Here is a 17,837-nt window from a genome sequence, read left to right as displayed (position 1 = left end):
TTTGGTGCATGGCTACATAGATTTAATTCAACAGGTGGCTGCAATGAAAAGCAACAGGAAGGAAAAAAGAAAAGCCATATCTGAGGAAAGATGTAAAAGATATTCAGAATTACTCATTTTCACTATTTTGGCTGCAGTATCCAACCAAATTACAGAGTGGTTTAGACAGGGATTGCGTTTTGGCAGGATAAAAACCAAAAATGCTGACTGGGTTATAAAGAGCAAAAAACAATAGCAAATTGGAGGAAATTACAGCAAGATAGAGAGGATGTCCAAAACATGGTAACCAGACTTATTTTGAGTAGATGCTGAGACTTTTGGGTGAGATGGAAAGTAGCATGTGTTCTGCTGGTTTTGCATCCTCTCAGCAAGGCTCACAAATTAGTATTTTGTTGTTTTACAAATGCTGTTTCTGAAGGAAAGGTCCACAGGTATCTGAATTCATAGATCTACTGGGTAAAGAATAGAGGATACACAAAGAAGAGGAAAAAATGTGGGACTTCACCCTATGAAAGGGAACAGCACAAACCCTGACAACTGAGGGACTGCATGCAAAAAGGAGAGAACACTGTCCCTCTCCTGCAACTGTGGCAACATTCATTGGATATTTTACAGGAGACAGTATACAGGATGCCCTGGTGTTTGACTTCCACATTATATGAATGTAACTTACAACATGATAGTAGCCTTCTGATTCTGTCTCTCCTTAAAAGTTTAAATAACCAAAGATCTGAAGACTTGAATAGTCCCTCCCAGAAATTAACAGTACAGATGAGTTTAACCTTTAAAGATGCAACTGAAAGGGAATACAGGCTTAATGAAAAGATCTGGTACTTAGGCTACAAGCAGAGTTTCTCAGCAAACAGCAACCAGACTTGGTTTCAACTTTAAAATAAGCTGAACTTAAGAGTGAGCACACAACAGGCAGAACAATGTTTCAGTACAAATATCAACAGCATCTACACAGTAGTTTCTAGTGTGCCCACAATCGACAATCTATTTAATGTGCTATCGAACCACTGATACATAGCAAAGTAGAAGAGGAAGAAAACACCTGAGCATCCCAAAATCTTTTTACCAGTGTGGTTTATTTTGCTGTTGTGTTTATTATGTGGGGACACTGGATCACAAGAGAACTGCTAGCTAATTGCCAAAGCAAGAGGGGAAAGGAGGCTTCTCTCACACTGCCTGCAGCCAACATTCACAGAAAATTCCCCCTTAACAGCATTTGTCAGCTGAAGGCCTGTGTGAATGTCTCAGGCAGTTTACACATGAGTTCAGCTTAAGTGGGTTGACTAAAAGTGAATTCAGTCTGGAGGAGGAAAAAGGTTTAAGGAGGAGGAAGAAGGTTCTCAGCATTCAGACTCATCACTTCTCAGCAACATTATGAATTTTTTAATTTTTTTCTCCCTGAAATGTTAATGCTGATGGAGAACTGCATCTCCAAACATGAGACCATTACTCAAGTTTGATAGAAACATGCACAGAATAGCAGCCAGCTATGCTCATCCTTCAAGGCTGGCTCAGTTTTTTCCACAAACCAAGTGGCCCAGAGTCCTGTGCCCCACACACCTACTGCTCTCTGGTGAGGCTTGAGCAAACTTCAGTAGCACCTCTACTAAGATCTTAGCTTATGTGGAACAGGACAGACTTCTCCTGTGAATCTCACAGCTGCTCCTTTGACCTTACTGTCACACTTGGAAGCAAGCATTAAGAGTGATTTACCATCATAGCTGTAAATGAGACATTCCATGTAGCCAGCAGAATGTGGGTGGTCATTTTGGTCCCCGATATTCACTGTCAGTGTGTTGGTGGAGCTCATTGGCGGGATCCCGCTGTCTGTGATCAGGATGGGCAGGTAGAACACCTTGTGCACTTCCCTGTCAAAGGTACGCAGTGCAGTGAGCAAGGCACTTCCATTGTGGAAGTCCTGCAAGTTGAAGTTAGTCAGACTATCAAAATCACTGAGAAGGTGAAAGGAGAAAGGTGCTCCATTAGCAGCAGTGTCTCGGTCCTTAGCGTACAGCAACGTAGAGGTTTCATTCATTTGGATGACCTGTGGAGAAGCTGTGTTTTCCCAGACCACAGGGTTATAATGAGCCTCAAACTCTGGCCCGTTGTCATTTACATCCTGCAGAGTCACTAAAACAGTGGCACTGCCAGTCAGAGGGGGCTGCCCCATATCAGTGGCAATGACAACCAGTTGGTACCGTGTCACTGTCTCATGATCCAGCAGTCTTGCAACTGTCACCCACCCATCACTAGCCACAGAGAACTGGCCACCTGGGTCAGACTTGTTCAGCAGGTGGAAAGAAAACCTTCCGTTCAGGCCAGAATCCAAGTCAACAGCAGAAACCTGAATAACTTTGGTGCCAATTGGCACGTCTTCCCCCAGTGCAGCCACATCATAGAAGTGGGGGTAGAAGAAAGGAGCATGGTCATTGGAGTCCTCCACATAGATCACGCAGTGAGCAATGCTGAAGAAATCCATGTCCTCAGCTTTCAGAGTCAAATTGAACACCCTCTCATGAGGCTTCTCAAAGTCAATTCGCTTTCGTAGCCGGATAAACCCACAGTTGTTGACTTCATCTGTTTCTATGGAGAACTTGCGGTCGTTGTCCCCATCAAGGATGCTGAATGTCACCATGGCATTTTCTCCCTCATCTCTGTCCACAGCACACACCACTGCCACCTCAGTGTTAATACTTGCATTCTCAGAGACAAATGCCGTGTAGATCCTTTGCAGAAAGACTGGAGCATGATCATTTACATCGGTCACCAAAATAGTGGCAGTGCCTGTCCCAGTGAGCCCTCCTCCATCTCTGGCCTCAACCACTACTAGGTACTTGTCCTCCTTCTCCCGATCCAGCGACCCAAGCACTGTATAGATGGTGCCACTAACTGAGTCAATTGAGAACAAGTTCAGATTAATTTCATTTTGCACATTCTGAATGATGCTGTATGTTAGTACAGCATTCATACCAGCCTTTGGGTCATCAAGGTCCACTGCTGTCATTTCCATGACAGCAGTGTCTGCCGGAGAATCCTCAGGGATGTGGCCCATGAAACAGCCATCCAACACACAGAGGAAAAGGGGTACGTTGTCATTCACATCTGTCACTTCTATGATCACATCTGCAAAGCCAGTCAGTCCCTCTCCGCTCTCATCCGTTGCAAGAACAAGAAAGCGCCACGTTGATCGCTTCTCACGGTCTAACCTTTTATTTGCGCTGATCTCACCTGTGTTCTCATTGATGCTGAATTCGCTACTGGCCCCCTGCCCGTGCAAGGAATAATTAATGGCATTTTGATCAGCCGCTTGGTCGGGGTCTGTTGCAGAAACCTGGAACAAGCCACAGCAGGTAAGTGTATATGTAAAAAAAAGGGGGAAATCACTGTTCTTTTATTGATAGCAGGGGGTATTGTGCAGCAAAATAAATACCATGCATTTTAACAGCAGATATCTATTGGTTTGAGACATTCAGGTCAAGTACTCTTTCAATAAACATCATGCATGGCCTAGAGAAACCATTTAAACAGAGATCAGGTTTAGACAGACTATTATATTCTACTTCCCAGTATGTTCTGGAAAGAGATAATAAGTGCAGGAAGAACCAAGTGAAAGTAATAGCAGATCTGCTGAGCAAATGTTTCTTGTGAAATTCTTTGGAGCTGGAATACAAAGGCAAATGGGGACTGTTTCTCTCTGAGTGAACAGAAGGCTGCAAAATCAGGGTGACCATACACCCAAAGATGATTATCAGCACAGGCCAGAGAGAACTCCCAACTTCTGATTTGCATCCAGGGATTGTTTGGGAGACTGCTAGTTGGGCCAACCAAGCAGTCCTCATGCCAGGGACTGCTCTAACAACAAAACAATGAAGATGATCGAGTTCCAGAGTCAAAGAACAATCCCTGGTAAAGTTTATTTGGTAGTATAAATGTAGCCAGAGTCCGTGACTTGGATGCATGAGGTACACGTGACAACCCCACTAAGTTTTACAGTTACTCAAAATATGTGAACTCCACTTTGTAAAGGAAAGCCATCACATTTTTCAATGTTTAGAATCATAGAATCATTTAGGTTGGAAAAGACCCTTAAGATCATTGAGTCCAACCATTATTTATGCTGGTCAAGGGAACAAGTCCACCATGCAAATTCAACCAGGCTTTCTTTATTTTCTTCTTTACAGAAAGTTGCTAGCTAAATCTTAATGTCAGGGCTCACCCACCCTAAAGAAACTATCTTTTTGGATTTGTGTGAATGGATGGGATTGAGGTGAACAAAAAGCCAGGTTTTGCCCTACTTTGTGTAAACTGTTTTACCTTTAAGACTAGTACAGGCAGATCTGTGAGCTCCTCCAAGACACCTCCCTGGTATTCATTTTGAGTGAAGATTGGTGCTTCGTCATTCTTATTGACAACATTGATGATGATAAGAGTGTGGTTTTCCCATTTTCCATCAGAAGCTACAAGCCGGAGCTCATAACGTTGTTCTTGTTCATAATCCAGAGGCTGAGTAATGAAGACAGTTCCAACCTCAGGTTCCACATCAAAAACTCCTTTCACATTTCCTGATGTGATCTGATACCTTAGTCTGGCATTTGCACCTACAATAGAAAGCAGACGACCACTGTCTGTCCACTCTCTGAATGCTCAATCCAGCTATACACAGTGGACATGTATCCAAGAGAAACCTTATTTGCCCAGACTTTACAATGTGCCTGTGAGATAAAACATAGACACAGCCACAAACAATGATCCATGTATGTAATTTGAAGGGTTTGTGTATGGTAGATCGGGGGTTAGGTCTGTATTTATATTTCCAAATATAATTTGCAGTCACAGAGAAGCACCTGTCTATTGATAATGAAGGAATTGTGTGCCTCTAATTTACTGTGTATTGATTTGCCAATAACAAAAAAATAAAGTACTATTAATATACTAGAAGCTATTTTTGCTCAATGTTTCCTAAGCCTCCCATTTCAAATGTCAATATTCCTTAACTTTTTTTTTTTTTTAAACCACTGGATGGTGCTAAAATATAAAAGAAATCTCTTTTCATCTCAGAAGAACATTTGACCTGTACAACAGCAGTTGTTTGCTGCAAAACATTTAGGAACAAAAAAAAATGGTTTGGTGCTTCATGTTTACTTATTTGAAAAGGAAAAAAATACATGACATTGCATTCCAGGATAGAAAGTAATTTCCCAAATTAAATAGGTGAACTGCCAGGAGTAGAAAGAATATTCCCATTTTAAGTTGTGAGTCAACTGTGGATGAGAAGACTAGAGCAACATGGATAGCAAAAAAGTGAAAAGCATGTGCCCAACATTAGTGCTTGTAAGGGCTTGGCTGCCTTTGCAGCATGAGTCTGAGCATCACTTGCTAGTTGCTTTTTCCAAATTCTCTCAAGTGCAGAGCTGGTTTTAAATGGCCTCTTTACTTTTCCATCATGGGCACTAAGAGGCACAGGCATCACAGCACTGCCACCGAAAGGAATGGTCAGCTCCCACCTCCTCCCAGCAACACGTTCCTCTGGTGCTCATTTGGGCTCTGTCACCAACGCACCAGCTTGCCTTCTTTTTTTCAATGGGTTTGTTTTTCTCCAGCAAGTTGAGCTGGACCAGCTCATGAAAGGAGCAAAAAAGCCACAGCAGAAGCAAAGACAGGAACTGCCTGGTGGTGCATGCTGTTGGACTGGCTCAACCCATCTGGTGTCACCACACTGTAGGGGCAGTTTCACACCATCAGAGTTGATGTAAGTGTGAGCCCAAAAAGAGGTCTGGCTTTCCCTTTTTTCCTGCCTTCTCCCTGCCTTAATTTCTGGTCATGTCATCCCACATTTTTCACTGTTGTCAGATTCTTGCACAAGCATATTCAACCCACTAACTCACTAAAAAGCATACAGGTTTGGTTTTCTTGCAATAGTAATAAGTAAAACTGACTCTCAGGGAGATCTGGAAAGCACAGAGTCAACACAAAGCAAGCACGTTCTCAGAAGTGAGTGAGTTTTTATGTTACTCTTGTGAAGTCACAGCAGGGTTGTGACTCCAGGTGATTTCATTCTGCCCCAGAGAGACTGCCAGTTAGCTTTACCTTCGCACTGTGAACCTTAGCACCTCATAAAAGAAGATGATCCCATGTGTCCAGAACTTCTCTCCTCACTTTTACAAATGCTTGAAATGCTTAATCACCTCCTGAATTCAGATTGTCTATGAAGGAAGTAGCCCTACACAAAACACACACTAATACAGAAAGACATGCAGGGTCCACTCACCCTCATCTTTATCACTTGCTGTTGCTGTCACAATAGGACTTCCAACATCTCTGTCCTCATCTATGCTGACCTCATACACTGACCGAGGAAATGCTGGAGCGTTGTCATTCACATCACTGACAAAAATCCTTACATAGGCTGTGTCTAAGAAGGAGATGCAAGAGGAACATGCAGACTAGAAATGACAGAGGTGGAATACCTTGTCATATTCCAGACAGCTCACATACCCCCCAAGTCTAGAAAAGTTAAGGAACCCAATCTCTGATATCTTTTACCCAATATATAATTTCTTACTAGTTTTACCTGTGTTGGGTTGCCCATGAACACCAGGTCTAGCAGATTCTGAAGAGTCCTGAGACTGAACTTCAATCAAGTAAGAGGCTCTTTTCTCTCTGTCAAAAGATGCATGGGTGGAAATAATTCCTGTCTCAGGTTCAATGGTGAAAAATTGGTAATCCTCACTAGCATCTTTCAAAATTAAGTAGTGAACCTGAAAAGGAAATAGTTAAGAGAGGTTGCATGTTTCACTTTCATTTGTACGTCCAAGTGCTGTGACCTCCCCCTTCCCTAGTAGCCTCCTGGGTCTGTCTACAAAGTAGCAACATTCTGAGGAAAGAGTTCATCTGGACATAATTTTTCTAAGTCTTTTTCCTATTTTGATACAAAAAACCCAGATTTCTCAAACAGAAGAACATCTGTACTAGTGATATCAAGGCCCATCAAGCCCAGTATTTAATCTCCAACAGTGGCCAGTAGGAGTAGTTAAGAAGGATCATGAAGAACAGGACAGAGAATGTATGGAATAATATCTTCCCTGGTGTTTCCCCAGCTCCTAGCAACCCACTGTGCTTCTGATTTAAAAAATAAAAATGGGGCTAACTGAGAGTTTGGGTCCCATTCAACAGCACTGAACAAATGAAAACCTCCACTGATGAAAGCTATCCATATTTTTTCCTTTAACAGAGGTTTGGCTTCCTCCTCTGAAAAAAAAAATTTCCACCCCCAAGTCAAGCCCAGAGCACCACCAGACAGGTTGCTCTTCGGAAGATGCAAAATGACAGTTACAGAACAGCAGATCTCCACTAGCCAGAGTTGCCTCTCAGAAGAGCTAGTGGGATTTTTTGAAAATGCTCAGGAAGAAGCACAGAAAATGAGCAGTTTCCTTCATAACACTGCTTTTTCCTAGGGTTGGGTCATTATGACAGTGATGGTCATACGTTGTTTTGACCAACCATTTGACCAGTGATGATGAAATTAAATGTTATTTAATTGACCATATTTAAATGGCCATGTTTAACTGACCATAATCACTGATGGTCAGGTAAATAATGAGCTGAAGAGTCAAGAGTTAGGAAACATGTTCTACAGACACCTCCACTTGTCTTGTCATGGAAGCAAACCTGTGAATCACGCAGCAGTGCTTTGTCACGGTTGCTGGATCAGGATAAGCTGTTATGATGCAGGATCCCAAGACTGTGAACAGCATCTTCTCTGCCTGCATCCCATATTATGCACATCAGACATATGCTAGACAAATGCTTGAGAAGTGTTGTAAGAAGTGTTTGTGGCTCATTACCCTTGTCATCTGCTGTCTGTGCACTCTCACTAGTTACAATAGTAAAACTTGCCTATTGGGAAGAAAAGAATTGGATGTAAGGTCAAACCTCTCCATGTAGGCCAGAATCCAAGTCCGTAGCTAACACCTGAATCACAGATGTGCCAACGTCAGCTCCTTCTGGCACAGACACCTCATAGTTAGAAGACACGAAGAATGGAACATTATCATTGACATCTGCAAAAGGAGGTGATGGGGACCACAGTAAGAAAATGTTTAAAGACTTATTTTTTTACTGTATCTTTTACCAGTCATAATTTTGCTTGGAAAAAGAACTCACATTGTTCATACTAAGAAGCAATCCTGCTTTGGGTCTTCCCATTTTCATGGCAGCTATCAGAAGTCATTTTATAGACATTGAGCAGTTTCTGGGAGACAGTGGCCTAATCTCAGCTAAGATGCTAGCTAGTGATTTGACCAGTGATCTTCTTATAGGAAGTCCATGAATGCCAGGACCAGGAGGCCTTTCATCCACAGTCTGTAAAGAGCTGGTTATCTACAGCAGTAGTTAATTTCAGCATTTTATTAAGGGCTGATTAACACACAATGGAAATTAAAATTGCAGAGTCTACAGAGCTGACAAAGAATGTGTGTAAAACAGTCTTTCCTGGCCTTTGCAGGGCAGTATAGCCAGACTTATGTTAGGCTGTAGGACCTAATGATTATTTAGGATACAGTTGAACATTAGCCTTCCCTCATCTAACTACTGGCCAATAGCCAAAGGAAGCATGCTTATCTTCCCACTCTTGTCATCCTGCTCTAAGCCATGGGAGCCCCCTTTCCACGAGCTGGATCACGTGGCCCCGTGTCAGCAGTGCTCATCTTGTTGCTCTGAGAGAGACTAAATTTCTGGAGAGAAAAGGTATATCTGTGATCTGACATGCTCTGCAGCTTGTGTAATCACCAGATCCAACACAAGACACACAGTGGGATTGTGCAGGTGAAGGAAAGGAAGGGCTGCCCCAGTGCTGGCCATCTGCAGTCAGCTCAGATAAGGCACAAGGCAAAGCCATGTTAAGCTTACATCAGTGCTGGCCTTGCTTGTCTTCCTTGCTTCCTGCAAAAGGTATGTACAGTGTTTTGAAGGGCCAGTTGCTGACACATTTTCTCCCTAAAACTGCTGTGTAGTACCAGGTGAGCACAAGGGACAGGCAGGAGAACTATGGCAGCACTGACTCAGATCCTTTAAACTGCTCTGGAATCAGGTCCTCCTGCTCAACCCATGACAAATCAGTTTGGGTTCCTCTTTGTCTGTAAGTCGAGTAAACTCAGAAATGCTACATCTTTTTGCATGTTTCACAGTTTAACAGCCACATTTTAAGAAAGTCATTTTCCTGTGTCGTGGCACAGTGCCAAAACAGAGGAGCTGTAATGACGGTTCCTCAGATCCATCTGTTTTTATGAAGAGCAGACAAAATTCTTAATATCTCATTCTGCAAACTCTTAAGCACACATTTAATTTAACTACTGCTACACGACTCCATTGATTCTGACACACAACTATTTGCAGGACCGATGTCTTAAATTACTTTTTTTTTTAAGTTGTCAGTGTGAGCTCCTGTAAATCCCAGTTTTCCTTCTCTCTTATATGCATAATCATCTGCGAAATCTTCTTTTCTAACAGGCTCTTTTTTTCATATTTTATTGAAGAGAATATGTCTTGTTAGAGATAAGTTTCAGCAAGTTCACTGAGCAAGGTAAGGAAAATAAGATGCTATAAAAGACTTCCTTTTCTGTGTGCTTGTGCGTAAATTCTGCATATGAAACTTTCTGGTAGTTATTTCTCTCTTAGAGGTGTTTAACTTGCTTTTTTCTTTCACTAATGCATACACATGTGTGTAAACCTTTTTTCATATGAAATACTAAGTTATCAAAAAAGGATTTTTGCTTGTGAGCAAAATGAGCAAATTCTGATACCAATAACCTCACTACAGGAAAAATCTTTTGGGACAGAGTCCATAATCTACAATGATGCTCAGACCCTGACTTGAAGCACTCTTGCTCTACAAAGCTGAAGGGTTTTTGCATTGGTAGACTGTGGAAGACAGGACAATGCTGTAATAAAGTAAATTAGGGAAGTTGGATTCCCATTCAGATTAGCACTTAGCACTCATTTCCATGGTGGTGAGCAAGAAAAATATTTGTGCTGGAGACTTCACTTATCCATATTTTCATCTAAATGTCTACATATCAAAAGTAATTCCACTAATGCTTCAAAAAGCAGGGATTAAAATCGGATTTATAGTTTTATGTGGATCTACAGGAGTAGAGCCTTACAAAAAGATCCTACTACAAGGAGGGTTGGATCAAATTTTTTTAAATTGCACCTATTGTAAGGACACTTCCATTTTCATTTCTAGAGTTTTAATCTCAAGTGTTCAATAGAAAATTCTGAACATAACAAAAACCCCTAAACAGATATCAAACACAAACCCAATCTATCTGGGCTGTTTCTCTTTCTATAGCACAGAATATTTCCAGTAATACTTGTCTCCTTTCAATAGCTTGGGGACATTTGCTAGATTTCTCCTCCTGTCAAAAGAAAATCTTTCCAATTACATTTATAAAAGCAGGCACTAGTGTTGTGTCAACATTCAGACAGCTCATTTTTGCACTATCACATTTCCACATTTGATAGTTGTACTTAGAAATCATCTCAAATAGACCTTTTTAATGACTGCATGACTTTTACAGTATAGAAACGTACAAAGTGTTCTTAGGTGGCTTGGCATTTCATGGATGTTAACTTAATTCGTGGTGTTATACTAAAAATAACAAGAATATTGTTCTGAATGACCTGTTCTAACATCAGCAAAGCTTACCTGTTATGTTCACACAAACAGTGGTAAAGGAAGCTAAAGGAGTCATTGCTACGTTTTGTGCCCGGACTGTCAGGGTGAAAAACTTAGTTGTCTCAAAGTCAAGTGGTTCAGCGACTAGAAGAGCAGCAGATCCATCAGCTCTGTTTGGCTTCAGATAGAAACGAACTGGCATGTTAGTCTCTGGAACTTGACCCTCTTCCAGATTATACGTAACCCTGGGATCATCAAGGGGGGATGTGGCTTTGATGGTCTGAAAAAGTAAAGAGCCACCACATATGTTCATGAAGCACAGGGTTGCAAGTGCTAAATGTTCAGTTTGACGGCAAGAACATACATGTATCTATGTTCTCCAAGAACATACATGCCTGTATGACTTGGATAACAGACAAAAGAGAAACAGTTTACAGAGCTGAGTTTCATTTTATGACATTTAGACTTGATGCAGGTTTTTAATCAACAGTAAATTTACCTGTCTGTAAATGTGCCAAGCAAGAACTGCATCACTGGCTAAAGGAAATAACTCCTCTTTCCTCCTTCCTAAACAAAAGCAATCCAAAAGGAGACTGTTTCTCCACTGAGTTGTACATTTTACCAGGCAAGATACAGACAAAACCTAAGTTGTTTGCAAGTGCGTGGATATTGCATGCAGGAGGAGGAAGGCAGGAATTATCTCGCAATTTATGGAAGAGACCTTAAAAAATAAGTCTGTACAGGTTAAAAAGGAATTGGTTTGGGTTAGAAGAGCCCAAAGCAAACTACAGCTGTTCCATTCTGCAGTGCTAAACTGAGAAAAGCTGTAGGAAAGATGCAGGCAGGCAGCGCGGTCCACTGAGGATGGAGTGAGGAGCTGCCCCTTGCTGGGAACACTCAAGGATTTCCCACTCAGGCAGGGCACGGTTCTTGCTTCTCAGTCAAAGCTGCTGCCTGCAGGAGCACACCCTGAGCGCTGTTGGTGTAAGAAGTCACTGGGAAAACTTCTGTTAGCTGAAACTCCAGCCTATTCTGCAACAGGTAATCCTGACAAACACTAACTGGGTACGCAGCTGTGAAGGCTGTTAAGGAAACAGCACAACCCAGTAAGGTTGCAGAGTGGGCATCCATGCACTCTTAACATGGATCCAAAGCACAACAGAGGAAGAAGCTGAAATGAAAAGAAAATGGAAGGAAGTATTTGCACTTTTAACATACCACTATCTTGGTGTCACGAATGGTGTTTTCGGGGATGGTTACCCAGTATCTGCTCTGCTCCCACCGGGGTGGCTGGCTGAGTGCATTAGTGACAGTTACCGTCAGCTCCACCGTGCTGCTTCTGTTCCCTCCATCTGTCGCTACAATATAGTTATTAACGAGCGTTGTCTGTGAAATGAAGAAGATCAAGGCTATTTGCAAACCATTTTGTACAAATCAAGAGATTGCAATTAACCCTCTGCAATGGGTTTGAGGGGCTGGAGGTTATTCTGTTCCAAACAGAGTCACATTACCTGGGATAGCAGGCGGTTCACATATACCCAGCCTGTGCTGGGGTTGATCTGGAAGTATTCCAGTTGGTGCTCTAACATTGAGTATGTGACAGCAGCATTCACACCTTGGTCACTATCATGAGCTGCAACATGGAGGAAACTCGTCCCCACTGGAGTGTCTTCGCTGAGGAAGTCTTTGAAAAGACAGAAGTATTGTCAGCAGGTCTTTCTCTGATTTACCAGGCTGCATGTAACAGAAATACTGTAAAAAAAAAAATAATCTCTTCATGTGAGATTAAATGTTTCTGTAATGAGGCAGGTTAGAAAATATCGTCACTAACAGAGTGTCTACCATCCCCTTTTAGTTTCCCCTTCCCTTTCCCCTAACACGCTGGGCTGTGAAGCCAGCTGCCAGTGAAGCAGGTTTACTGCCTCTCCACGTAGCGCTGGCAATCCCCGCAGCCATCCGCCACCCGCTGCCTCGGATCACAGCCCAGGTTGCTGGGCTCAGCTGCTGATAAAAGCAGGTTGGCTGGCGTCAAAAGGAATTTTGTGTGAATTGAATGAATCCTGAATGCGAGTGGCAGCAGCAGCATCGCCAGTGGGAGGCAGTAGGTAACCACGAAGTGGGAAGACTCAGGTCATAGAAAGATCCCCCCAACACCCCAGCATCTTGGAGAAGCTGCCCAGGGCAAGGTGCAATGAGCATTTTATATGCGCCCCTTTCCTTAGGTTTCACTCCCTGTTCCCAGCAATCCACCTGAGATAGAAGCTGTGCCTTTGTGTCCATAGTCCTAGACAGACCAGTCCTTCTCTGAACCTGCTTTCATAAACATGATCTAAAAATCTGGTGACAAAGAGTTGCACAGTCGCAAAGTACCGATTGCACAGAAAGGTAATTCATTTTGTCTTCCTAAAGCCTCATTCTTAGCAGGGACACCAACAAAATGATGGGAAATCATGAGCAGTCATTTCCTACTCCCCTCCTTTCCACAACGCATAATTTTATTTAAAGCTATTACCTCCCTGCTGGCTGCCTCTTTTCCACACCCCAGTCTTTAGATTGCTCTGATCTGACTTTGGTCATGCTCTTCCCTCCATCCTCAGCCATCCAGCCCAAATTCCTCCTTCAAATATCTATGGGTGCTTGCCTGATTAGGTTTTTGAGCCATTTCCATGCACTAAGGCTCCATCAGCTCAGTGTATTGAAACGGCCCTGGCAGTGGGGAGGCTGTCACAGTCAGATTTAGACAACCCAGTCAGTCTAGTTAATCACTTGTTCAGAAACTGTTTCATACCTTTGTTCTCCCTTGTATGTGCCTCCTTTAGCATTTTTGAGGTGGGACAATCAGATTTGCACACCATTTATGATGTGGAGTGGCCATGTTTTCTGTTTTGGTTTTCTTCCTTAATATCTACAGTCTGTGGCAGTGGGGCAGTAAAATCTTAAACCACTACCACAGCTTGCTCCATGAACACAAATCTGAGCTTTAATTAGCTTCCCTTGTCCCCCAGGACATTTAGTTGGCCTAGGATTCATGTTCCTGGTATGTCAGTAACAGCCAAAGCTACTCTCAGAAGAGATTTACTGGCACTAAAATAGATTAATGAAAATTGAATTTATTGCTAAGAAACACTGTAAAATATCTTTTTTGTGTTTAAATTTATGCCTTTATAGTCAAATCTTGTTAAATAGCATTGTAAGAAAAAATACAAAATTACCTGGAAGGGCTATACTCTCTCATTTCATGTACTTCTGCTTGCTGCTGGCATAAGTCTTAGACTTACTACATAGAGTTAAGCATTTCTTTAATTTCTGTTTTGCAGACAGATGATAAAATGCATGGCTTAAATCAGGGATTTGACCAACACCCTAGTGCAGAGGAATAAAGAACCAGCAGTTTCCAGGAAGAATAGAAATGTATGACTAATGGCATTTGATCTTGTTAGAGAAGAAGCTATTTTTAATTCTGTGACGTGCAAACATTGATTACTTATGTATAGCTGCTGGAAAAGTGCTATGCATAAAATGACCTTGTTATCTGCTGTTTCCCCATCCCAGAGGACTACCTTTGTTTCAGGATCTTTGCTGGTTCTCTGTGTTCATAAAAAAAGAATAAAATCTGCCCATTCCTTAGAAGTGCTGAAGTCACCATAATTACCAAATGTGACCTCTCAGCTTCACTACTTTTGAAAAAAATAATCTCAGGCAGTTTAATCTGAAAGACATGTTTGAAGGTAGAGTAGAAAGGTTCATCTTTGCACAAGCATTACCTTTACCTCAAGCACTTCTCTGCTCTGTCTGAAAATATTTCTCTGCAGAACATCACTCCCACCTGACTTCTCAGAGCTGCTTTGGCCAGGTTTGCAGAAACCACTGGTAGAAATGCAGAAATAGCTATTCCTAATCTGCACGTTTTAACCCGTTTGGTACTTGGAGTTAGTCACTACTACATAAAGGAGTAACTCCAAATACTCTAAAAGGTGCAACACAATTTTCTTTCTGTCCTTGTGCGTAACTCTGAAGTGTGGATGTATATTCAGACTATTTCCTAGCAGGTCACTTCTTGTAAAAATCCTGTCATGCAAGCATCCAACCTCTTTTTGAATCCTGCTAAAATGCTGGCCTCTGTGATACTAAAGACGACTGACTTCTGAGCCATCTTCAGCTTAATAAGGCATTGGTAACTTTGCCCTACATGACATTTCCATAGAACTGGCAAAACATGTCCAAAATGGAGTTGTTGCCACGTGCATCATCAATCATTTTTTGCCATTTTGAGGCAGTTATGCTAGGAAGGGCCTGTTCCAGTCCAGCAACGAGGGAGTACACTCATCACTTATGGGTGACATCAAGTGTAGAGGGTCCAAGTGTACTGAAGTGCAGGATTTTACTGGAGAAGCATCAAGCAAAATTAAATGGAAGACTGATGAAAAGCACATCATGTGGGGATGAAAAAGGGAATGGCACCGGGACAAATGGGAAAAGCTATCTCAGCAGCACAGTTACAGGAGGCATCAGGGTTCACAGCCAATCGCAGTCTAGAAGCCAAGGATTTTGGGTTGTTTGACAAGAGATAAATACCACTCCAGCCTATTCAAACAGAGGTGTTGTGTCAAAGAGACACAGATGACAATTGCTCTTCTAGTTGGGGCTGACGACTTCTCAGCTAGGATGTCATGCTGTGTTTTGGGACATTGCATAAAAATTCAGTTTGCAGAAAAATTAGGCAGGGAAAAGCTGCAAAGGGAAGGGTTAAGATCTGTCTGATCTGTAGGAGTGAAGACTGTCAATGTTTTTAAGAGAATTACAATGAATAAAGAGGACAGTGATCAATTCTGCATATTTACACTGATGATGGATTAAGCTTTAACTGGCTTAGCTAGCAGCAAAGGAAGACTGGTCACCTAAAAAACTGACCACTGTTATAAGGAACTACTAACCAGGTTCATGTTGTGGTACTGGAACAGGTAATTAAGAAAAACTCACACTGATAGCGACTGTTCTGAAACTTGGGATCATTGTCATTGACGTCAGCAATAAGGATGGTGATCTGACACACGCCGATCAGCGGTTCCTGTGCCTGGTCGGTAGCGGTAACAGACAGCGTATACTCCCTCTGCTTCTCCCGGTCAAAACTCTGTGTGGTTGTGATGACTCCTGGGAACACAGACACCTCCTGTTCTGCGTGTCACAGCCTTGGGACTGAACTTGCAGAAAGGGACCAGCACTTCTCCCACACAGGAGGAAGCTCTGACTGCATGCAGCACAACCATCAAACTTAATCCACACCAACTGCACAGCGTGTGTCTTGGACAATACCAACTCCAATTCTCCTGTCTCTCCTCTCCTCACATGCCACATACTGCCAGAAATCAACAGCTTTCTCTCCTACAGCCTGATAAGGAGCTTCAGTCTCAGTACCTTGTTACCTCACTCCTCATGGAGCACAGAAGACTTTCTCTTCCTCATCAAGAGGCATCTCTTAGGTTTACTCCAGTGATAGTCCAAGTTACTGAATATTTCAAAGACAGATCGTTATTACTCTGGGGAAGAGTCACAGCACAGAAGGCACGAGTGGTGTGACCAGTCACCTCTACTATGGGAGCTGGAGCCTGCTTCATTGAACAGATTAAAACAGGGTAGAATCATATAGCTCAGTTAATAAATTGAACAATTTTCTCCCAGTATACAGCTTTTCCTCCCCACTGACCAGGTCTCTCTCTGTCTCAGATCTTTTCTTCTGTTTGGGGGACTTTAAACTGGCCTTCTGGAGGCCACTTCCAGACCTATGTACCTACTATGCTAGGGACCAGGATTCTGCTCCTTCATCTAAAATCCTTCGAGACTGTCTGTCACTGCCCTGTTCTGGTATGAGGGTTTTGCCTCTATACGCACTGCACTGGACCTCCTATTTGTGCAGGAGATGAGAAATAAACCATGGCCACACTGAAGGGATGAACAAACTCAAGCTGTCAGTCACACATTCTGCTCTGCATTTTTATAGCTACACTTGATCCAATAGTAAGATAACTGATCCAATAGTAAGATAACTGATACAGAATAGCTTTTAATCTTCCTATTTATCTGGGGTTTGTTTCCCTACTTAATTTGTCATTTAAATCTCTATCATCTTAATTTAATCTGTGTGCATGGCTATCCATATACTCTGAATATTTTTCAGTGTTTATCCACAAGCTGTTACAGCTAACCCTGCAGTTACACCATTAAAGCATGAGTCCAGCTGGACACACTCATACAGTGGCATTCTCATTACAATATAACGCCATTTTCATTTTTTTTCAGGAACCTGAAAGAAACTAACCTGTGTCTGGGTCAATGCTGAAGCCCAGGGAAGCTCCGTCTCGGTGCATGAGCCCATACTTCACCTCTCCGTTAACGCCAAGGTCTGCATCATAGGCTTCTACCTGTAGTACATATGTGCCTGGAGGCTGATTCTCCAGAACCCATGTGTTGTCACTGTAGTAAGCGCACTAAAAATACACCCAAACATCCAATGCTATATATTACACAGAGCCACATTAATTTGCTGCACAGTGTTGATAGTTTTTCCAGCATATCTGAGAAGAATGCTGAAGAAAATCACTTCTATTACTTATACTCACAAAGAAATCAAGCTCTAAGGCAGATGAAGGAAAAAGGAGAATGAAGACTTTACACTTTAAGTATGAAGAAAGCTGGCTGTGTGTTCACTTACAGATTCATTCTGCTCTGCACACACAGTCCCTTCAGCCCGTTGGCAATCTCCAGTAGCCAAGGAAAGTCTATAACCCCAATTATGGGTGGGAAAAGAATATCTACAGAAAGACATCTTACCTCTCTGAAGACAGGCTTGTTGTTATTAATGTCATTAACTCCTACAATAACCTCAGCAAAACTGCTGAGAGGGGTGGGTCCCCCTGAGGCATTGTCATCTATCGCAGTGATGTTCAGTGTGTATTGTGGCCCTTTCAGGTTGGGTGGTGGGTTTCTGCGGAGTTTAATGATACCTAAATTTGGAAGCATAAAGTGTCATTTTATTTTACCATGTAAACAAACAAACAAAATCAAGTGAGCATCACACTTCTCTGCTGCTGTATTGTTGGTTCAGTTTGTATTTTGGTTGCATTCATTCATCTTAAACTGCACAGTCCTTGGA

The 17,837-nt window shown here is 42.3% G+C and overlaps 1 protein-coding gene across 1 annotated transcript in view; it reads right to left on the bottom strand.

Annotated features, from left to right (window-relative positions):
* Positions 1 to 17,837, bottom strand: part of LOC141950200 (neural-cadherin-like) — a 59,713-nt gene that overhangs the window by 18,044 nt on the left and 23,832 nt on the right. The window contains exons 8-18 of the mRNA XM_074884723.1: positions 17,516 to 17,688; positions 17,004 to 17,172; positions 15,668 to 15,838; positions 12,199 to 12,371; positions 11,906 to 12,073; positions 10,718 to 10,967; positions 7,945 to 8,072; positions 6,584 to 6,770; positions 6,281 to 6,424; positions 4,327 to 4,610; positions 1,726 to 3,343 (exon numbers count right to left, since the gene is read on the bottom strand). Coding sequence (XP_074740824.1) covers positions 1,726 to 3,343; positions 4,327 to 4,610; positions 6,281 to 6,424; positions 6,584 to 6,770; positions 7,945 to 8,072; positions 10,718 to 10,967; positions 11,906 to 12,073; positions 12,199 to 12,371; positions 15,668 to 15,838; positions 17,004 to 17,172; positions 17,516 to 17,688 — 3,465 coding nt within the window. The remainder of the gene's footprint in view (positions 1 to 1,725; positions 3,344 to 4,326; positions 4,611 to 6,280; positions 6,425 to 6,583; positions 6,771 to 7,944; positions 8,073 to 10,717; positions 10,968 to 11,905; positions 12,074 to 12,198; positions 12,372 to 15,667; positions 15,839 to 17,003; positions 17,173 to 17,515; positions 17,689 to 17,837) is intronic.

Source organism: Strix uralensis, chromosome 1 (assembly GCF_047716275.1).
Source record: "Strix uralensis isolate ZFMK-TIS-50842 chromosome 1, bStrUra1, whole genome shotgun sequence".
Classification (NCBI taxonomy): Eukaryota; Metazoa; Chordata; class Aves; order Strigiformes; family Strigidae; genus Strix; species Strix uralensis.
Note: the sequence above shows the minus strand (reverse complement) of the source record. Positions and strands in the feature narration are given on the sequence as shown.